This window comes from Eucyclogobius newberryi, unplaced genomic scaffold (genome assembly GCF_026437365.1).
Source record: "Eucyclogobius newberryi isolate DKJ021-1_F unplaced genomic scaffold, fEucNew1.0.hap1 SCAF_13, whole genome shotgun sequence".
NCBI classification, from domain to species: Eukaryota; Metazoa; Chordata; class Actinopteri; order Gobiiformes; family Gobiidae; genus Eucyclogobius; species Eucyclogobius newberryi.
The window spans coordinates 19988219-20011998 of NW_027315757.1; the positions used below are offsets into that span (position 1 = coordinate 19988219).

The window sequence follows — 23780 nt, forward strand, 5'->3', positions numbered from 1 at the left end:
CTCAGTGATATGTCGGTGTAATCCCTCATTCGATGACTACAACTGAAGATTTAGCCCAGTAGGTTTGTAGTTTGCCCTTCGAGCCGGACACACGGGTGCAACACTCTCACACGTTAACGTTTTTTCCCACTTTTGCATGAAAACATTACCCACTAAACATTGGAAAACACCCCAAATCTGCTGCTTATGCATAAAAGCCCCCAATCCACATTCACAGCGCTCACCACTTGAGATCCGCAGTCGCACTCTTCTCCCGGCTCCACAAAGCCGTTCCCACACTCCGGGGGATCCAAAAGCTGCACGGAACACACACACACACATCGCTTTAAAGTGAACATCGTTTTGTGGTTTCCTCGGTGTGCGTTCAGGAGCACCGCGGGGCCCTCACCTTGTTGGGCTTGTTGAAGAGGCAGCTCCCACCTCCCTGGAGCAAGAACTGGACGTACTCGTCAACGCTGCAGCGAGAAAACTTTCTGGGCAGATTGTAGCTGCGTCAAAGGCAGAAAACTATGAATACCACGGGTCTCACGAAGCAGGAGGAATACCATCTGGATCCATCTCTACTGCGTCATCGCTAATTAATGCATGATGTCATTGTTTCTTGCACGGACGTAGATTTACAAGGAATTCTTATGGCCACAATGTAAGGTCAGAAGTGATTTGTGACGCTATTTGATGAATCGTAACTAATCGTTTGTTGAAATAATTTAGTAAGTGGTCTTAACAAAGTCTCCAAAAAGAGATAGAGGTTTCGTGACTCTGACAAAGCTGTATTTACGTGAAAATTACACGAAACTGTGTCTTTTCTTTTAAAATCTGTAACTATAATGTCCTCTAGCAGCTTCACTTCAGCTCTATTTGGGTAAATGTGAGTCAAAATCTCATATTCACGTGACTTTTTGCATTCTAAACTAAAATAAACATCACAAGATTAATCGATTGGCGAGATGATCTTTAGTTTTAGCCCCGCCCGACACGTTCCCCGCCCCCACTCTCTGGCACAAACACGGTCTTTGTGGTGTGAGTTTAACCTGGTCCTACCCTGTGTCCTCCATGATGCAGCCCAGCCAGGCATCGGGACACCTGCAGTCGCCTGTGAGCAGAGACACCACCGTTATCACACATAAGATGCAGAAAGAAAAAAAATCGAAATTAAGTAAAATTAGATAAAAATGTATTAAATGAATAAAAAATAATAAAAAAAATAATTAAAATAATTATAAATAAATAAATAAATAAATGAATAAAATGAATAAAATGAATAAAATGAATAAAATGAATAAAATGAATAAAATGAATAAAATACATAAAATACATTTAAATTAAATAAACAAAATAAATTAAATAAACAAAATAAAATTAATACATAAAACTAGAATAAAATTAATACATAAAATGAATTTTCTCACATAAATATTCTCCAATTGATGCTTTTAGACTTAACCCCGCTCACAGAGGAGAGAGGCTCCATCTCGCTCTCCCATCTAAATAACTCACTGTTTTCTTGGTTTTTGTCTAGTTTTTTCTGTTCTGTTTTTTATTTAAAATAATTATACGTGTGCAACATTAGCCACCTAGTTATGACAATGAGGATAAACTTGTTCCCTTGTAAGCTTTAGCTGTGTAAAAAGGCGTAAAGCTAAATATTTTTGTTCCATAAAGAGCCAGATTCGGGACGATGGGACGACTCTGAGACCGACTCTGAACCAGTATCATTGCCTGGCCTTTCTCCAACGCCAATAAATCAAACCAAGCTTTAACACGACTAATAAGTACACGAGGAACGCAGTTGTCACCGGCCAGGAGGAGTATGTCTGTCAGATTTATGACCACACGGACTTCTTTACGAGCTGCTGGAGAGCGTCCCAGTCTGTGAATTACGGTCCCGGATCGTCCTCGGCGTTCATCACGGGCCCATTGTCCTGGTGACGGCTCGCTCTAACCGCAGGAAGCAGGTGACCGATGGGTACGAGTCTAATTACAGAGAAGAGCTCGACGGGACGGGGGCGGGGCGTTGTAAACAGCGGGACTCACACCTCGCCATCCCGCTTTTACCATCACTGCCTCTGCCACTTTAAATATACATTTTTGTATATTTAAAGTGTATATTACTTTGAATATTGGCCATTTTTGAATGCATGAGGGACTGAATTGCAAGCCTGGGACCAAACCGAGTAAGTCTATAGTAACCTGCCACCAATAACGCGTTTAAACGAAAGAAGATTAATAAAAAAGAGGTTCTGTCTATAGGAGATTTGTTCTTCAATTAAGAGTGTTTTTTAAACTTCCTATAAGTTATCTGTCCTTTTCCTCTGTATCTGCCTGCGTTGCAACAATGAAATTTCCCCATGTGTGGACAATAAAGGAATATCTTATCTTATCTTATCTTAAAAAATAACTGGAAGAATGTCAATATTAGTCAGTTTTGAGTGTCACTAAGTGTAAGAGCGGACAAAATTATGATTGTGAGAGTTTTAACGGCCAAATTGAGCTTCTATTTCACGTCAGTCTGTAAATAAATACAGTATTAAATGTCCTTTTATCTCTGTTTATGTTAACTTTATTTTTTTTAATTTTTCAATTTTATTAAAATGTTTGTAAATGTAAAAACATTTAAGAAGAAAAACAGAACACAACATGACGAGAGAGAAAAACGACAAAATCTGATTAAAAAATAAAAAGTAAAACATAAAAATCACAAGAACATAAACAAAAAAACAAATCTAAATGAAAATAAGACATTACAACTCCAAATTGATATCCCAATTGGTCCAAAGTTGGTTAAATGTGTCCAATTTAAAGTCGAGTCCAAATGTAAATCACCTCAACTTTACTTTTTCATTCAGAAAGTTAGATTTCTTGAAACTGGACACAAACTAGAAGCGTCGTAATGTACTGGACACTGAATAAAATAAAAATCGAATTAATGTGTCTTCACTGTTTGGCTGTGGTGTCGATAATCATGAATAATTCTAATATTCTCTTCTTCTTTTTTCTCTACACAGTGTAATTGGCACGCACAGTACTTTGCCAAACGTTGTCTTTGGAGTGCTTTATGAGTACATTTGAATTGGGTTCAAACTGTTGAAACCAAAGCTCTTTCTAATCCACAAACGGCCGATCTTTACCTGCCGAGCTGCGCAGATTGTTCCAACTCATCCCGATGTTTTGCCCCAGGCTTTGGCAAAGCGTGATGGCCATGGCGCCGACGCTCCCAAACTGCGAACAAACCCGAAAACTCAAGTCAAACGTTTTTTCGGCCTTTAGCTAACGCGTGACGTCACCGCAAGCCGCGCCCTCACCTCATTGACGCCGCCCCCTTTGGTCACGGAGCAGATCCCTCCGGTGAAGGCCGTCCCGCTCCTGCTGCTGTGGAACGTTCGCCCGCTGCACAAAAGACACAAGCTGTGCTCAGGAGCTTTATTCTCTGTGGGGGATTAGTTTTAGCCAGTAAAAAAATGGGGCTGTAATGATTAACCCATTCATCAATAATTGTAGTCGTATTTTGATCATTGCTGCACTATTCAGACGCTAAATGACACGACAAAAGACCTTTTTATAACAAAGACAGTGACAGTATTAAATCAAAATGTCAAAAAGGAATAAATAATTTCAGATTTTTATCAATAATACACTTTATTTGTACATATTCTCCGTTTAGAAGACTTCACTCCGGGTTTGTCAAGCTTTTTTTGGGTTAAACTGTTTCAATGTTCAATACAATGTTCAATTATATAAAATTAAAAAGGTATTTGCTAAATAAAATAAAAAAAAGCATTTGCTAAATAAAATGTTAAAAGTATTTGCGAAAAAAAAAAAGTATTTGGTAAATAAATTAAAAAAGCATTTGCTGACTATGAAATAAAAAATATTTGCTAAATAAAATAAATATTTGCGAGAATAAAATAAAAAAGTATTTGCAGCCTCATTTGTTGCTAAATTGTTTTGGGATAAAAAATAATATTGAACTAGTGGTTTTCAAGATAGTCCTTTCCTGGCAAACAAACATGAATATTATCTTATATTTTTGTCTTTGTTTGCCTTGTGGAACCCACGAAAATGACATCATCTGAGTCAAAACCAAATCAAAGCGGATGCACTCACGATAAAAGGTGCACGGCGTCGCACTGCTCGCGAAGGTTGTCCCGCCGGTACTTCATGAAGTTCTGCAGCGTCACCAGAGGGTCCTCCACCACGGGCACCAGGTCTTTGGAGGTCCACGTCTCCATGGCGACCAGCACGATCCGGGTGTTGAGCTGCTCCTTGAAGATCTGCGGACCCGAGCGAGACCATCAGCGGCGGCGGCGAATGCCACGCTACGACACGCTAACGGTGCGACGCTACGACGCGCTAACGGTGCGACACACTTACCGCGTCGGCCATGTTGACGATCGCTTTGGCAAAGTTCTTTGTTTGGCTGTTTTTTAACTTCACGAACTGGAACAAAAAGACATAAAAATACCCACAGTCAGCGAGTGATGAGAGTTGTATGTGAATTATGTTATGTGATTGTTCTTTGTAAATGCAAATTAATCTGTGCCGTGTTTAGCGTTTAGCGTAGTTTGTCCTTTTACATTAATTAATCAACCACAAATCACATTTTAAACAAACTTAACACTAAAACGGCTGCTCACTTGCCAAGTAGACATTTTTCAAATTTTGTCTCAGTGGAACTTTACTTCTGAAATCAACTGTAATAATACTTTACTACCGTAGAGACAATTTTATTTTACTGTATACTTTAATTTTAAGATTCATAACTTTGAATTGTCCCACAGACGACAAAATACAAAAAGAGCAGCAACAGAATAACAACAAAATATACAAAATATAATCAATATTCAAGATAAACAATGGTTTTGTGACGGCATTTTGATTCAATTGACAGTTTTCTTCATAAAAATAAAAACATAATTATTTTTTTTTTATTAAAGAAAAACCCAGATTAAAAATAAATAAAAAATATAGCCGCAAGTGGCAATGATCGGCCCTCGCCACGCCGCCGCCACACCGCCGCCACGCCGCAAGAGGAGGGGGCGTGGCTAACGCGCCCCAATTGTCCTTTTATTACGCCTACTGCTGAATCAGTGACGCTGTCACATCTTCTCCCCTTTGTTTTACCATCAAAAAGCAATTTTATTTTGAATTCTTGGCAAAATGTGCGGCAAGACACCGTGACTCTTTGAATAAAAATGTGGATAACTTTTGATGGTCCTGAAGATGAGTCTCACCAAATTTCAGGTTAATGGGGCTAAAGCCCTGGGAGGAGTTTGTGAAAGTCTAAAGTGTAAACATGTTCTGGCGATTTCCCCATTGGAATAACATGGGAGGTTTCGGTCATCGCTACAGCAAAGCCGTAACAATTATGACATGGGTCTCATTGACTTTTTTGATGAAGATGCCAAAATTGAGTTTTGTGTCAAATTTCAGATAATTTCGCAAATCTAAACATTTAACCTCCATATAAAATCTGTAGGGGGCGCTGTGGCGCCAAATTAATTAATTTCACTTCAAGTAGGTTTAGGGCAAAGAGTTTAAATACTGACTGTAATTTAACGCAATTCGGACTTTATCTGCGCAAACGGCAGAAATGTAAAATTTGGGAGATTTCTGAAATTCTAGCTACAGTTTGTGGCTTCGCCGCACAGAGACCGTGACAGGGATCAATGTAATTTGAATAACTTTTGATGTCCCACTCCTCAGTAGCATTTTCACCAAATTTCAGCTTTTTAGGGCCAACGCCCAGGGAGGAGTTCGTAAAAGTACGTTTGGAAAAACTCCCGAGTTATGCTTAGCCATTTTTGAACCAATATGGCCGACATTTGGTTGGGTGGACGGCGTTGCCGTAATAATATTTATTACTTTTTTACTCTTGTCACCATCTACCTCTGCGCCAAATTTCATGATTCTACGATCAGATTTTTTTTGGGTCATTTCCTATCTCTCAATGCATTTTTGGTATATTTGGGGGCGCTGACGCGCCAATTTCTTTTTATTTTAGAAAAGGGAAATGGCCAGAATGTAGAGAGGCACGATTTTTAGAGGTGTGCAAATTTTTGTGACTTTTCGTCAATGTTCACTGGGTGAAAAATAGGGGGGTTGGTCCCGAGAAGAAAGAAAGAAAGAAAGAATAATATTCCGATGCGAAAACAATGTTTCCCATTTTTCAAATATCATAAACTATACATTTTCGTTAATTTTGAGTGGGCTCCGCCCACTTTGTGTTTTTGGCCCTCTATACAGTAATAATGTTCAATTTTTGCATTACATGCTTATATGCACGGAACATGCAAGAGATGGGGAACGAATTTGTGAGCTACTTAGCGCAAATGAGTGCTTTATATGGGGATAAAGCACTAACCCTTCATTGGGATGACGACCGCTTCAATGAAGCCCGTTTACAACATTACCCGTTTCCAACGGTAATGTTCCATTTTCCTACTACTAATTAGTCTGCACGGGGCGTGCGTGAGTGAAGGAGTGCGTTAGTGAGTGTTTGGAAGTGGGCGAGCGCTTCGCGTTCGATTTCGTGCGCACTATGTGCGCACTTTCGCAGCCGTGCTTCGCACGGCCTTACGAGATTAATAGGCCTCTCCCCAGCTTGTGGCGCTCGGGCCTAATAAAAGATACATAAAGATTTAAAAAAATAATGAAAAAACAAAACAAAGGCGCAGACAGAGTCTCATTTAGTCCAGTTTATGAATAAATATGTTTTTTAATCTTATTTAAAGGCGTTTAACACTCAAAACACGCCGCGGCCGAGTGTTGGCTGCAGATCTTGTTTGTGAATTCGAGGTGAAATGTCGGCGTTGCCCCCTCACCATCTCGTTGTCGTTGACCACCATGAGCTCGATGTATTTGGTCTCGGTCTGGACAGAGGGTCGGCGGATGTAGCGCTTGACCCGCCTCCTCGGCCCGGGCGGCTCCCGGGCGGCGTCACCTCCTCCGCTCTCCCGCCCACTGTCCTCCGCACAGTCTGGGCACAGCGCACGGAAAAGAGCTCGATCACACGGCGGTGGCGAGTGAGTTTACTTAGCAACCGTCCCCCCCTTAGCAACTGTCCCCCCTCACTAAAGCAGCTTCATCCTCCTTTTAGTTTGTCCCAATATAACAGAAGAAATATATTATTATATTATTATTAGAAATATTATTTATATACAACTACAACAAAAACTATAACTAATACTATTACTACCAGTAAATGACTTCTTCAACTTCTTCATCTACTACTACTACTCCTACTACTACTACTACTACTGCTACTACTACTACTACTACTACTACTACTACTACTACTACTACTACTACTATGACTAATATAGTTTACTACCACAAACAAACTACTACAAATTGTATTACTAATATTACAACCTTCCAATAACAGCTATTATTATTAGCAATACATTACTACTATGACTGTAGCATTACTACTACTACTATAACTACAAATACTATGACTACTACAGTTTATTACCACTACTACAAACAACTACTATCCTATATTTCACAGTACTATTACTGCTACACCAACTACTACAAATTGTATCACTAATATTATCACTATTACAGCTATTATTATTAGCAATACTATTACTACTATGATTTCTATAACCACTATAACTACTATGACTACCAGTACTACAGTTTATTACCACTACTGCAAACAACTACTGTACTATATTTACCAGCTACTACAAATTGTATTACTTTGTTACTTTTATTCCAATTACAGCTATTATAATGCACAATACTAATACTACTATAACTTCTACAACGACTAGAACTATAACTACAAATACTATGATTACTACTAATTATTTGTCAAAGGCTTGTCAAGGTAGTATTTCCTGCATTTTAATGAGTGAAGTTTCACATTTTGTACAAATTGCGCAGTACAAATATACTAGTAGCAGTAATTCTGCAAATTATGGTCCTGCGAATACTTATGTATTCTTATTCTATCCTAAAAGTGATGATTTAACTTATTAACAACAATTAAAATGATAATATACAACTTTATTGATGTCATAAATATGCATATTCAAATGATTCCAAACGCTCTATGTTTAAAGTGTACAAACCTGTACAGTGCGGAGTGAGTCTGATGTCAGGCATGCGGCGAATTAAGTGAGCGCCATCTACCTACGAGGAAGAATCCATAAAATATAATCGTAAAAAACAAGAATAAATGTAAAACGTTAAATATAAATTAAATTAATTTACCTGGACACTCCCGTTCTGCACAGGCTCGATCCCGTACGAGAAGAAGCCGTCGGAAAACATGCCACTGTCGAAACATTCAAACGTATTTTAACGATTCTGACGGAACGAATTCTGACCGAGTCGCCTCTCCACATCCCCGACTTGTACCTGGTCGTCGTGGCGTCACCTGCTTGTCTCCATGGCGATAGCTCGGTTAAATTTCGCAGTGCGAAGAAACATTTAGATCGATCAAAAACATGTGTACCATATTTTGCGGACTATAAGTGGCCAGAAAAATATTTTTTCATAGTTTTGGCCGGGGTGCGACTTATACTCCAGAGCGACTTGAATGTGATATTATTTGTTATTTTCACTCTGACAACCACAAGAGGGAACTCTAGGCTCCAAGCGACGCAGAAGAAGAATCTGCACTTCCTCTACCTCCAGAGTTTGTGGAGTTGTTTAGAAGTGACACAGAGGAAGAAGAATTCAATGGATTTAGTGATTTGGGGTAATACTGATGCTTTGGTAAACTTGTTAGCATGTTCTTTATGCTATAGTTATCTGAATAACTGTTAATATGTTACGTTAACATACCAGACACTTACCACAGTTCTGTCTGTGCCTCATGTAGCTGAAGGTGTTAGCGTTAGCATACGTACACCTATTCACCATGTTCTCTAATCTGTTATTATTAGGCCCGAGCCCCAGCAGGGCGGAGGGCCTATTGCTCCCGCAACGCTGCCGAAGGCGCATGTTTGGTACCCCGTCGCCCCTGGCAAGTACAGTGAACTAGCCCATGCCGAAGGCATGGATCATGCATACTTACTCCTGCTATGACAGAAAAAGTCAACAATGAGTGAATGGGCGTAGCCCATTCACTCATTGTCGCCCCTGGCAAGTACAGTGAACTAGCCCATGCCGAAGGCATGGATCATGCATACTTACTCCTGCTATGACAGAAATAGTCAACAATTTGTGAATGGGCGTAGCCCATTCACAAATTGTTGACAACAGCAGCGCGAAGCGCTGCATTCCTCCAAAAACCCTCCTGGCATCGTCCCGTACGCGAGAATCCATGCCGCAGGCATGGGCCATGCTTGTTTCTGCTCAAATCAATGGAAGTCTATGGGGAGTGGGCGGGGCATCCCGACGAAATAGGGAGTGACGAGCGCGTAAGCGCTCGTAATGATGATTCCACCCCATGGCGGCATGGGGAAGGCTTAGAGCTTTCAAACGATGTATAATTTGTTGTTATAGAAAAAACGGCTATATTGTTTTTGCTAAAAATATTATTATTTTTATTATTTTTCTTGTTCTTCTTCAGCGCTTTGATCTCTAATTTGACCCCCTGAACATGCTCAAAAACTCACCAAACTTTGCCCAAAATTCAGAATCGGCGAAAAATTTTGTTTTTTCTGGGCCATTTTTTTTTGCGTTAAAAAATGGCGCGACAGCGCCACCGACAAAAGTCAAAATACATTGCGCCTATGGAAGACGCCCCGAGGTCAACTTTGGCGTAGAGCTACGAAATTCGGGACACGCATTCCTCTTGTGAGGACAAAAAAAAAATATTATTGTGGCCACGCCCCCAGACTTACCCTATGGCCACCATCTTCCTTTGAAAATGAAAACACGCTGTGTTAGCCATTTTGTTCACGTCAAACTTTGACGAACTCCTCCTAGGGCGTTTTGCCCACCGACTTCAAAATCGGCGTACGTCCTCTGGACAAGTGGGGCATCTAAAGTTATCCAATTTTTTGAGATACCTTTTTACGGTCTAGTTGGACAACTTATTTTGGAATATTGCAGATCTAAAAATTGCTCCCATTTGATCAAAACGAGTCCGATTAGGACCAAATTTGAATCAGTTGTTAAACTTTCTAGTTTGGACCAGTTTATGATGACAAAATTGAAATGGCCGCGATAGCGCCCCCTACAGAGTGACCTTTAAATTAACATTGAAGGTCAAAAATTAGTTTTACCAAAATTTTCTAAACTTTACCCAAAATTCTATTTTGGCGTCGCGATCAAAAAAGCCAATCAGACAAATGCCTTAATTTTTACGGCGTAGTCGTAGCGATGACATAAACCTCCCATGTTATCCCTATGGGAAAACCGCTAAATCTCTCGAATATCCACATTTTTATGTTTTACACTTTAACGAAGTCCTCCTAGTGCGTTTTGCCCACCGACCTCAAAATCGGTGTACGTCCTCTAGACAAGTGGGGCATCTAAAGTTATCCAAATTTTAAGGATAGCTTTTACGGTCTCTGTGCGACGGAGCCGCAAACGTTTCCCAGAATTCTGACTATTTGGCCTTCAGAGTGGCCTATAAACAATAGAGTTTTTCCAAATGACATGATATTTTGAACAAAATTCTAATTTGCCATCCTGATCACAAAAGTATGAGAGCCAAAGTCATATTTTGTACGGCGTAACCGTAGCGATGACAGAAACATCCCATGTTATCCTTATGGGAAAATCATAGAATTGCTCAAATCACCACATTTTTACGCTTCACACTTTAACGAACTCCTCCTAGGGCGATTGTCCGATCAAGTTCATATTTGGAGAATATCATCTACACAAGCGGGGCATCAAAAGTTATCCATATTTTGATTCTAAGTGCTACGGTCTCTGTGTGGCGGACCCGCAAATATATGTCAGAAATGGGAAAACAGCGAAATCTCTGAAATGTTCACATTTATCCATATTTTTATTCCAAGTGCTACGGTCTCTGTGCGGCGGCGCAGTAAATTTGACTGACACTTGTGTTCATTTGCACTGGATTGGCCATGTCCAACGTGTCGCCGTCTGTCAAGTTCTTTTTTTATTCAACACACAATAAGGGCGCCATCTTTATCAAGTCGAAAGCGCAGAGTCGGAAGGCCGGCGGCCCGCGAGGGCCGTTGGATGCCGCTTGCGGCTTTAATTTTAAATTGCATTTCAAGAGGAAATATCTGTTCTTGGTCTTGAATTTTATCAAATACATTTCCAAAAGAATGGGACTTATACTCCAGTGCGATTTATAGTCCAGAAATACGGTAATCATCAGTGCATTTGTGGGTTCACACAGGAGATTCACCCTTTCCAGGCGAAAGGGTTGACATCTCCATGGAGACGAGCGTTTGGGTGGCAGACACTGGGGAAGGTTACGCGGCGTGTCTTTAAACATGGCGCAGTAAACGAGGCGTCTTACCAAAGGCCGTGACACGTGGAGAGAGCGGCCCAGGATCCCGGTGAGTCTCGTAGCCGGCCTTGGTAATAGCAGTGCTCTCCTCCCTGGAATAAACACAAATAAAACACAACGTGAGGTGCGTAAACGTTTTATACAACGATGAAACGGTGCGTAAAAAGGATGGATGAACTTGAGGCCGTCACGTTTGTGCTGTTCAAGCCAATGAATGAAGGGAGGGAGGGAGGGAGGGAGGAAGGAAGGAAGGAAGGAAAGAAGGAACCACTGACCGATTGAGTGATTGAACGACTACACAAACCAGGGCCAGTGGTGGAAGAAGTACTAAGGACTTTAGTAAAGGCACAGACGCAAAATAATTGCGCCAGTAAAAGTAAACGTGTGACATGAATATATCTACTTAAAGGCGCAATGGGCGATTTTTCGGCGATTTGAGAACTCAGGCAGAAGTGCGCACTCCCCCGTGTGGACTGATACAACACACACGTGCGTTTGTTTATTAGTGCGACGGATCGCATCACATCTCTCGTCTCCCGTAGATTTCCGTCTTTTATGAGTCAACTCGAACAGTCTTTCTCCGTCTTCATTTTGTCCCGTACACTGAGGGAACTATATTACGATAGATCAATGCGCTTAGACACGCGGAACCGTGCTGCTCTCATTGGGACGAGCAGACGCGGCTGCAGGTGAGCAGTAGGTGCGTTTTATGATTTATACGTGGCAGGACTAATCGGAAGTCCATGCCACGAGGAAATAAGACTCAAATTCGGGCCAAAAAAATCGTCCATTCAACCTTTAAGTAAAATATTGGAGTGCTCGTCTGAATATGTACTTTGAGAGTAAAGTTTGAGAGGAAAAGATTATGGGATCTAAGAACAGGTCAAAAGTTGTGATCTTGATTAAAACAAAAACATTGCGCTGTAATTAACATCACTGAATTAATTTCTTAATGTTTCTAGCTGTTTTTATTTTTTTTAAAGATACACTCATATAATTATAATATATATATTTTTTAAATATATTATATATATTTTACTCATTTATTTTGTGTTTACCTTTTAAGTTTTTTGTTTTTTTTTAAGCATATTTAGCTATTTTGATATCTACATTTTTGTCTGCTCAGAGTCAAAAAGTCAACTCAAACTATGAACGCGCTCAAAATAAACCCATGTAGTGATAGTACATGCAGTGACGTCAAAGTACAAAAGTATCCACTTTTATATGCTAAAGCACTGGTACCTAAGAATTCTACTTCTACAGTACATTTACCTTTGTACTTTATTACTTCCCTCCATCACCACAACAACAACACCACACACTAAGTAACAAACGTCTCTAGTACAAACTAAACTACAGCCACAGCAAAGAAAAAACTAAGAAAACTACTCATTCGACGACAAAAACCAGTCGCACGCTGTTGACTTTTTAACCACAAACTATTGCGTCGTAAACATTCATAAGCAGCAGCTCCTGAATAAAATACACGTTGTCAGAAGTATTCAATACATGCATTAAACGCTTAAGAACTGCAATAATAATATGTACAGCAAATCCTTCATACTCGTAACTGCTCCTGATGACGACGGTCCAGATGAACAACATGGAAGGACGGGTAGAGGACACATTTCATCAAAGTGCACCTTGATCATAACCATTAAAATATGAATTACAGAATGTTCTTTTTGGTTCATTTATCTTGTCCAGAGAGGATGAATTATGACCCCTGCTGACCCTCTTAATGCGGGACGTTTAGAGCCTTAATTATACATACGCTGAATCCACTCTGAAATGAATATGCCGTTAATTTATTTAAAAAGTGAAATTTAAAAAAAAAACTGTGAAGTGCTATTTAAAAAAGTAATTGGAGGTTTGCAGTTTATTCTTTAAAGTTTTCAAAAGTCAAATGCATTTTCCTGCAAACAAAATAGTATAAATCCTTCATAAAACCCAATGATTATTAAAAAAAAAAGACTAATTTTGAAAAACAGTTATCCTGAACTTAATATGCTCCAATTCTTCTTCTTTCTTTTTGTTGGAAGCCACTCCCTTATTTTTCACTTTTATGAATCTATTTTATCCGTTTTTTATTAGTTTTTTTCTATTGTTGTTGTTGTGTGCTGTTGTTTTGGTTGTTCTATGTTCTAATTTTCTTTTCTTTTTAAAGTAAAAAAAAGATAAAACCAATTATTATTTCTGTTGCTAATAATTGACTTTAGAAAATAGTAACAAAAATAATATTGAGTCTGAGAGATTGAGTAAAAAACCTTGAATCTACTGCACGATGAAGGACTCCAACTATAGTGAAAAATCTAAATCATTCATAATCTTTACTACATTTGAACGAGGATTTACGTTAAAAGATGAGATGCTTTGTTGTTTGCAGACGACGATCTAAAACCTATAAATAAATCATAACTTTGTCTATTTTAAATTGCGATTTTCATTCCACTGCGATATATTGTGCAGCCCTAATTAGACCACATTCCACAATAATTACTATATCGACTTATCGTTCAGTAATTGGTTAACTGAACAGTACTTTTTTGGGGGACAGTATTTCTCGTACATTTTTCTAGACTTTTTGTTATTTTTCTATTCTATGATAAGATTTGAGCCGAATAAATAACATATATGACTCGTTATAGGTACAAACTAACAACTACTAGTGTTTCATTCTGTTATTTATTCATCACATATTGTATTTGTCGCTCTAATGTTCAGTTTACATTTGAATGGCTTCTCTTTTGTCATTTCAACATTGCGAGAGTGTCTCCTCCCGTCATCCCTTCCTCACACCGGATTCACGCCTCCCCCAGAGGTCGGGGCGGTGCAGATGACCCGCGGGGGAGGTGATAAAACAAGGAGACGGACGCGTGTGGAACCGGGGCTCGACCCTGCGCCCCCCGACAGAGGACACCTTAGTGCTTTGAATGGAAATGTGAGAGTGAGATCAGCCATGACGCACTGGCCCAGATCCACAGGGCTGGTCCCACTGAGAGGGGAGAGAGGAGGGGAGGGGAGAGAGAGAGGAAGGAGGAGAGGAAAGAGGGAGGAGAGAGAGGGAAGAAGGGGAGGGGAAAGGAGGAGACTGCTCTTCAGGTGAAGCCCGTCTCCGACTGAGCTACAATCTGCCGTCTCCACAGTCTGATGCTGTGAGCGGCTTCAATACAACACACGGCCAAAACACTAAGCCACACAACACTTATACCTAAAAGTACCCAGACATCATAAAAAATACATGTGCACCTTCTGCCAAATCCATGGCACTGTCTCGCCTTCGCCCCTTAGCTTTACAAATAGGGGCATTATTAACAAATATGACATGGGTCTCATTGGCTTTTTTGATTGACATGCCAAAATAGATGTTTGTGCAAAATGTGATACATTTTGGAAGAACTACATTTTGTGGTCCCCATTCAAAATATATTCTTTTTTTTCTTTTTTTTAATTCTTGGCAAAATGTAGGGCTTTTACGCACACAGACCATAACACTTACAATAAAAAATGTGACAGCTCATCTTCCACTCCTGAAGATGAGGTTCACTAAATTTCAGGAGTTTTTTTGAGGTGTGCAAATTTTCATAACTTTTTGCTGGGTGAAAAATAGAGGGGGTTTGTCTCGAGAAGGAAGAAAGAAGAAGACGAAGAAAAAAAAATATTCCGATACGAAAACAAATTTTTCCTCTCCCCAGCTTGTGGTGCTCGGGCCTAAAAATACACACAATAATGGACATAAAACACATAATGTACATACTATAAACATACTAAACATAATGAACATAATAGACACAATGAACATAATAAAAATACAAGACGTTTTTGGATGACAATGAGCTTCTCCCAGTGAAAGTCCCGTCTTCAAACACACATCAACACTCAATCGTTCAATGAAACAACGGCTGAAGTTTTACATTGATCTTTTTGGATTTAGCAATTAGCAGTTACGCAACGATTGTTCAGGTTTTTAAAGGACCTTTTTATCCTCATCTAGGACGTACGTGGGCAAAGTCAAGTGTCCACAAGAGTATTTACCCGGACCGGACGGGCGAGCGCTAAACCCACTGTGCGCCGCCCTCTTTGTTCTAGGTCACAATAACAACATTCCAAGTGTGAGGTCGTTTTGTTGCAAACCATGACACTGAAAGTACTTTACGCCACTGGCACGACACCCCTAAAGCGAGGATAATTACATTTAACCGTAATTAACCCTCATAAAATGCATGAACTGCAATGAATTCATATCAGAATGAGCCGTTCCTTACCTAAAATCCACACACAAATCATACCGAGCCCCAAGAAATACACTTCCGTCTTCAATAATCGAACGATAAATCGATATATGCAGTGATTATCGTGACTCGGGTTCTACAATAACTACGTGAAATAACTTTAAAGCCGTCATTTAGAGTCATTTTGGTGTTTGCATGACTTCTCTTTACACATTGACCCTCACCATCCCACCTTCCCGCTCTTCCCTACACCTTTCATTCCCGACGACGCCAGGTTGCTACGGGAACAGCCGCGCGATTGGTCGAGCGCTCGAGGATGGACGGACGGGCGGGTGGGCGGACCGGACGGGGGGGGGGGGGGGGGGGGGGGGGGGTCGTTATGGTGAGACGAGGGAGGAGAGACGCTGGAGTGGCGCTGGTGGGTGGCACGTGTAAGTGTTCTTTACCCATCACCAACATCGCCTCCTCTGGACATCCACGTTCCTGCGCCTCAGCCTCGAATCACAACCGATGTTAAAAGGTCATGCTACGATTAAAAGTGGGGGATGAATATATTTTAAAAAAGAAAAATATTGGAGCTTTGGATATTTTATCACAGAATGTATTGTCTGTAAAAGGAGCTATTGATAAACCGTTTGAGAATACATTTTTTAACTTTAATCCGTGTTATCTTTTTAGAAAATGAGAATAATAAAGTAATAATACAATAGAATGAGTGTTATTGTATTTTATGTGATATTTCAGCCCTAAAAAGGACAATACACGTGGATTGAATCGTCCGTCGTCATCGAAATAATCCCCAAAAATATCGAGATGATAATTTTTGACGTCAAAACTTTAGGATTGTTTGATATATTTGGCACCGCAAGTCCTTTTTACTTTAATTCACATGTTGTGTTCATATTCTTTGACCAGATTTACAAAATCTAACTTCATTAACAATAAAGTCGACATAAACAGCGAGATTAAAAATCACTTTGCATTGAGGTTTTTATTTTCTATAATGTGACATGAATAATAAGGTCTAAACTAGGTCGAAACTAGGACTAAACCAGGTCTAAACCAAGTCTAAACTAGGACTAAACCAGGTCTAAACTAGGTCTAAACTAGGTCTAAACAAGGTCTAAACTAGGTCTAAACCAGGTCTAAACTAGGTCAATCTAGGACCAAACCAGGTCTAAACTAGGTCTAAACCAGGTCTAAACTAGGACTAAACCAGGTCTCAACTAGGTCAATCTAGGACCAAACCAGGTCTAAACTAGGTCTAAACCAGGTCTAAACTAGGACTAAACCAGGTCTAAACCAGGTCTAAACCAGGTCTAAACCAGGTCTCAACTAGGTCTCAACGAGGTCTAAACTAGGTCTCAACGAGGTCTAAACCAGGTCTCAACGAGGTCTAAACCAGGTCTCAACTAGGTCTCAACGAGGTCTAAACTAGGTCTCAACGAGGTCTAAACCAGGTCTCAACGAGGTCTAAACCTGGTCTCAACGAGGTCTAAACCAGGTCTAAACTAGGTCTCAACCAGGTCTAAACTCAGACTAAACCAGGTCTAAACTAGGACTAAACCACGTCCAAACCAGGTCTAAACTAGGTCTAAACTAGGTCTCAACGAGGTCTAAACTAGGTCTAAACCAGGTCTAAACAAGGTCTAATCCAGGTCTAAACTAGGTCTAATCCAGGCCTAACTAAACTAAAAGTTTAGATTTGCTGGAAATGATCGCAGCCTTAACTACAACCAAACAAAAAGTCTATGATACAAATACTCCTACTACAGCTTCGTCGCTTGCTCTTTTCCTCTGCAGTTCCACCTTTTCTCTCACGTTACCACGGCCAGCGCAGAAGAACCGCGACACAGAAAACTGCAGCTTACTTTTGCCACAAAGAGCGCACAACGCACTTTCCCAAAATAGACAACAGTGCAAAGATGAGACGCACACATAATCAAACATTACATCACAGCAGCGCACGGAACGGCAAAAACCAAAGCTCTAACTCATGAGCCACGTTTCATCCACCGACCTTCTTGTACGCCACTAAACGCAGTCGAGCCGGAAGCGCTGCGCAGTCGATTAATCGGTTGACTGTGCCTTAGTTTATTAAGATTGTTCATTACTGTATTGCAAGCGTTTTTTGAGCAACCGATCCGCGTATTCTGCTTTTTTTTTGCGCAGTTTCTTGGCACGTTTCCACGATTCGTTCTGGCGTGAACTTTCGCACTCTCGTGACCTTTCGAGTGCATTTCGGGTCAACGATGCGGTTGGATTAGAGACATTTTAACGGTTTCGAGAGCTCTTTTTGGCGTCGCGCCTCGCTTCCCCTCGCGTTTCTTTGGTCTTATCATTATATTTATTATGCTTTTCCTTTTGAGTCGTTTGTGCGTAACCGCCTGTCACCGACGACGCCGTTTCACGTGCTATGAATGGAAAAAACGAGTGGAAACTATTATAACGTGATTAAACGCTCTTATTTTTGCACAATACGTCTCCGTCGACGACAAACCAAAGTGAATATAGTTCTGAACCAAGAAGCCGCTAAGGAGATCAGATTTGCGGCGGCAGAGAAATTAGCATGACCGATTACGACGGTACGAAATGGAACGAGTAGCGTTGTCTATTTGTAATTGTTTACTTTGTGGACCAGGACTTTGTGGACTGGTGTCAGCGGAACCACCTCCTCATCAACGCGGGGAAGACCAAAGAGATGGTGGTGGATTTCCGCAGACGCCAACCCACTGCCCCCTCACCAGTGAACATCCAGGGAAGGGACATTGAGAGAGTGGACTCATACAAGTACCTGGGTGTTCATCTGAACCACAAACTGGACTGGACTCATAACACAGACTCACTGTACAGGAAGAGCCAGAGTCGGCTCTACCTCCTGAGGAGACTCGGGTCTTTTGGAGTGACAGGGCCACTCCTGAAGACCTTCTACGACTCTGTGGTGGCATCAGCTCCTGTACGGTGTGGTCTGCTGGAGCAGCAGCATCACAGAGAGGGAGAGGAAGAAGCTGGACAAAGTCATCAAGAAGTCCAGCTCCGTCCTGGGTTGTGCTCTGGACTCGGTGCAGGAGGTGGGGGACAGGAGGGTCCTGGCTAGATTCACATCTATGCTGGACCATGAGTGTCGCCCCCTGCAGGACACTCTGTCCTCTCTGGAGAGCAGCTTAGTGAGAGACTGATCCTCCCTTGATGTGTGAAGGAAAGGTTTCACAGGTCTTTCCTTCCTGCTGCTGTCAGACTTTATAACAAAAACTGTTAGTACTGAACACTCGCAATACTGACCTAACCTAATACTGATGTGCAACTCTGTCATATGTGCAATTACTGTGAAATTCATGTGCAATCTATGTGCTGTCGTGACACATATTCATGTGCAATTACTGTCGTGATCACATGCAATGGTATTTATGTATTTATGTATTTATTTATTTATTTGTCTATGGGAGTTTTTATTTATTTATAGGAGATCTTCTACTGAAAGTGTTTTTCAGACTTCCTATAAGTGATCTGTTCTTCTGTATCTACCTCTGTATCTACCTGCGTTGCACCAATGAAATTTCCCCATGTGGGACAATAAAGGAATATCTTATCTTATCTTATCTTATCTTAGTCCAATTTATGGGATGAATCATTTTGTTTATAGGTTGTAGCAGGGATTTATAAGGGAGCGGGCCAAAAGATCAGACGGGACAGACGCCGAAAAGAGTGTTCGCCCCGTTCCGCGCGACGTTCCCAATCAATTAATTGGCGGGAAACTTTAGCGAAACGAGCGTCAAACCAGCGACCAGATCTGAAAGGGTTTAGCTCGTCGTCTTCTTCTTCTTCTTCTTCTTCTTCTTCTCGGCTCATTAACTCTTCCCACCGAATGTCCAAATGCCTTGGGCTCATTAATACGCCGGCCCACGCTCACAGCCTTACCGCCGACTGAGAGGGTCTGCCGTCCTGGTGGAAGTGCCGCTCCACATATTCAGACGACAGGAGGTGGCTGCAGCCAGAGAGAGAGAGAGAGAGAAAGAAAGAAAGAAAGAAAGAAAGAAAGAGGGGGATAAGTCAAGGCGAAATGTGCTAAATCCACAGCAACACTTTTGGATTCGGTGCATTTCAGGTCAAGTCACATTGAAAACTTAGAAAAACGACTAAAGTGGAGGTGGGAAATAAGTGAAAAAAAAGTGGAAAAAAAAGAAAAAGGAAATTAAAAAAAGAAAAAATAATATTGATAACATATTAAAAAGACGTCAAAAGAGCTGATTAAAAATAAATGAAACAGAAAAATCTCCATAATAAGGTTATAATTTAACGTCTAATCAACTAATTGGTAATAAATTAAGATAAAATATTTGTATTACTATTTTGATGATATTTGGTTGTATTTGATCATTAATCAATCATTATCTGGACTTTGCAAACTCCAAAACACACAAAGAGATTTTTAGTAATAACAAAGACAATGGCGTTATTAAATGAAAACACTTGTTTTATCTTTTTATTTATTCATAACCTTTATTTAGGGTGGACGTTTGTATTACTTGTGGACTCAATTTGAAAATGGACTAAATGGGACATGTTTTCATTGGGTTCTGTGTGTTTTTTTTGTTCTGTTTTTGGTTGGACACATTTTGGTTGATGTATTTTCCCTCTGGTCTTGTTCCCTCTCTATGTTTGTGTTTATGTGTTTTTTTTATGAATTTGAAAACAAGAAAGAAAAAGAAAGAAAAATCTATTGAAAAAAAAGTCAAAACAAAGTATTTGACAAATAAAAATATGTGAGAGCGACTTTATTTTGTTGAATTATTGTTTAGAGAATCAAAAAAGTTGTTTCTTATGTGTACATTATGCCAGGTGTGATGTCACTTCCTGAAATGTTCTACAGATTTTTCAACATTTTCTCCACAAATACCTGCTCGATTGGTGTAAAACAATAATCTACATGTACAACAGGTATAAATACACCAAAGAGAGTGAAAATTAGAAAATCGTAAAAACCCGTCATAGGCACTTTAACCCTTCGGGGTCGACGCCCGCGCCGGCGCGTGTGAAAACGTGGTCGGCTTTAGGACCCTGTAGCATGAAAACCAAACAACGTAGACGGCTGTTGACGTCATACGGAAGTGGAGACCCGTAGCAACATCTGAGTTTTTGTTTTTTTCGAATCCACCAGATAAAACCAAAGTTATGAACGTTTCAATTCCATTAAAAATTTGCGGAAAAATATGCGCTCTTTTCTGCGCGCGTTACATTTCTTACTCATCAACTACTTTGTCGTCTTTTGTGATAAAACGAAACGGAAAAAAACGTTTCAGGACGCACACGAGGAACGTAAACATTAGTCACATGACAATTAGTCAAAGAGGAAGAACGAACGAGAGGAATTATACTGTTTTTGAGTAGTTTTGGAGAGTTTTAGTATTTCAAGTATTTCATTGTCAGTAATATAGTTGTGAAGCAAAATGAGGGGCACACTTCATGTTGATCAAGTTTAGACCTGGTTTAGACCTGCTTTAGTCCTGGTTTAGACCTGGTTTAGTCCTGGTTTAGTCCTGGTTTAGACCTGGTTTAGTCCTGGTTTAGTCCTGGTTTAGACCTGGTTTAGTCCTGGTTTAGTCCTGGTTTAGACCTGGTTTAGACCTGGTTTAGACCTGGTTTAGTCCTGGTTTAGCCCTGGTTTAGACCTGGGTTGGACCTGGTTTAGACCTGGTTTAGTCCTGGTTTAGACCTGGTTTAGACCTGGGTTGGACCTGGTTTAGTCCTGGGTTAGACCTGGTTTAGACCTGGTTTAGACCTGGTTTAGTCCTGGTTTAGACCTGGGTTGGACCTGGTTTAGTCCTGGTTTAGACCTGGTTTAGTCCTGGTTTAGTCCTGGTTTAGACCTGGGTTGGACCTGGTTTAGACCTGGTTTAGTCCTGGTTTAGACCTGGTTTAGACCTGGGTTGGACCTGGTTTAGTCCTGGGTTAGACCTGGTTTAGAGTTCCTTCTGAACATCACTCACATGGAAGTGCAAAGCCTGTGATGTGGCTCTCTGTGTCATTTTGGACAGAAACTGTTTTGAGAAGTAGCACAAATAGAAAAACGCCTGAGGATTTACCTACTTTTTATTGTAAATAGTGGTTTATTGCTTGTATATATCACAAAAATACTTTTATATGTTAATATTTGCACCTTGTGGTTCAGTTTGAACCTTTTTAAACGCTTGGTTGAGCATGTTTGAGGGTTTTACAATGGAGAAAAACATAATTTTTCTAGACGGACTTTGTGTTTTCTGTGTGTGTTTAGGTCCAGTGTGTTGAAATAGTATGTCAAAGTGAAAAACTAACTAACTCATCATATAGGTGAGGTTGTGCTGAAAAAAAAGATACCCAACATTGGTCTGGTAAACATTTCTTAATGTAGTATATCAGGGCAAAATTGAAGGTACCCAAAAACGGCCCAAAAAGCTCCGGACCCCGAAGGGTTAAAGATTAACTTTAAGATTAGTCGAGTTTAGGATTAGTAATAAACATAAACTGTCCGTAAATTGTCAAATAAGAATAACTTTCTTCAGATTTTACTTAGTTTTTTAATCACAGTTTATTGATTAGAAAAGTCTTACTGGTTCAACTGCAGGTCCAACGTGAAGCTCCGCCCGAACGCTCGGAGCTGGAAACTGCTCTGGGCCAAATGCACCGGCTGCGACAAAGAGAACACAAAAAACACACAAACGTTAGGACGATGCAAAGAAACGAGGCGACCAATCAAAAGCCAGAAAATCCAGCATGAATTTGAAAAAAGAAACAATGCCCCGTCAATAATAGATGAACAAGATCGATATATAACGCGCGAGCCGTTAAAAGCTGCGGGTGAAACATTAGGATCGATCGACTCTTTCTCGGGTCGATACGTGAGGAAGGACGGAACTTTACCGCTCGTCACGGGTTAGTTACGGGTCGGATCTGTGGAATGGCTGCCTTTTCGAGCTGTAAAGAAGAAGCAAAGAAGCTCGATGTACTGTATGTGCGACGTGTCATTGTGCCGCTTAAGCTAACGGTAAAAGCTAACGGTAAAAGCTAACAGTAAAAGCTAACGGTAAAAGCTAATGGTAAAAGCTAATGGTAAAAGCTAACGGTAAAAGCTAACAGTAAAAGCTAACGGTAAAAGCTAATGGTAAAAGCTAACGGTAAAAGCTAACGGCTGCGTCCCAGATTTGATCACAGAAGTAGTTTTGATGTTTGCGCTCTGGTTTACTTCGGACTATAAGTCGCATCTTTTTCATAGTTTTGGCCGGGGTGTGACTTATACTTATATTTATACTATTTACTTATACTCCGTAGCGACTTATATGTGATATTATTTGTTATTTTCACACTTGCAACCACATTTCATACTCCAGTGCGACTTATATATGTCTTTTTCTTCTCTAATATGCATTTTTTGACTGGTGAGACTTATACTCTGGAAAATACGGTACTCGTCAATATCAAAACTTGTAAACGAAGCATTTTAACAAATTTGATCATGTGATTACGATCAAAATTTCACACACAACCGCACAGACTCAGAAGATTTAAAGTCTGGACAACTAAAGGTATAAAAGTCTTTAACCAGATCGTAAAGGAGAATCATCTGAAGAGTTGAAAGAATGTTGAAAGAAATCGTTTTCACACAGATCGACACGTTCCTTCTGTCACTTATTCTAAAGCTCAAAACCTAAACCAAACGAAGCGAGCGAATACCGTCCGAGCTCAAAGTCTTCACAGAACACGCCGCGAAATAACACCGAACGCGTCCGGAAACTCTCAAAACGTACAATGAAGCCTCCCGTCGGCTGATTCCAGCTCCGCGCGACGTCACAGGAAACAAAAGGCGACAAAAAAGCGTTCAGCTGAGTCTAAATTTATCACGTCCCTCACGACGGGCTTCAGAAAAGTGCAGAGAATCATCGCGTCATCTGCAGACTCGCCTCGCTCCGGCTGTGTCTGTAAAATGCCCTTTTCAGCCCAGTCAGAGCGAAATGCTGTTGTTTTTTATGAATACAAAAGGAAGAAGTGAGAAGTTCTGTTTCTCGTTTTGTATTTGTCAATAAATGAATTGATAAAAAATAGAAATATGACAATGGAGAGAGACTATCGGAAATAGGGAGAGGAGAGAGAAAAGACAGACAAAGAGAGAGAGAGAGAGA

The 23780-nt window shown here is 40.4% G+C and overlaps 1 protein-coding gene across 1 annotated transcript in view; it reads right to left on the reverse strand.

The window, feature by feature from the left end:
• Positions 1 to 23780, reverse strand: part of LOC140358188 (disintegrin and metalloproteinase domain-containing protein 11-like) — a 39013-nt gene that overhangs the window by 9638 nt on the left and 5595 nt on the right. The window contains exons 3-15 of the mRNA XM_072442876.1: positions 22215 to 22291; positions 19546 to 19612; positions 11405 to 11487; positions 8224 to 8287; positions 8082 to 8142; positions 6822 to 6976; positions 4372 to 4437; positions 4105 to 4271; positions 3303 to 3387; positions 3129 to 3219; positions 1042 to 1093; positions 389 to 488; positions 225 to 296 (exon numbers count right to left, since the gene is read on the reverse strand). Coding sequence (XP_072298977.1) covers positions 225 to 296; positions 389 to 488; positions 1042 to 1093; positions 3129 to 3219; positions 3303 to 3387; positions 4105 to 4271; positions 4372 to 4437; positions 6822 to 6976; positions 8082 to 8142; positions 8224 to 8287; positions 11405 to 11487; positions 19546 to 19612; positions 22215 to 22291 — 1140 coding nt within the window. The remainder of the gene's footprint in view (positions 1 to 224; positions 297 to 388; positions 489 to 1041; positions 1094 to 3128; positions 3220 to 3302; positions 3388 to 4104; positions 4272 to 4371; positions 4438 to 6821; positions 6977 to 8081; positions 8143 to 8223; positions 8288 to 11404; positions 11488 to 19545; positions 19613 to 22214; positions 22292 to 23780) is intronic.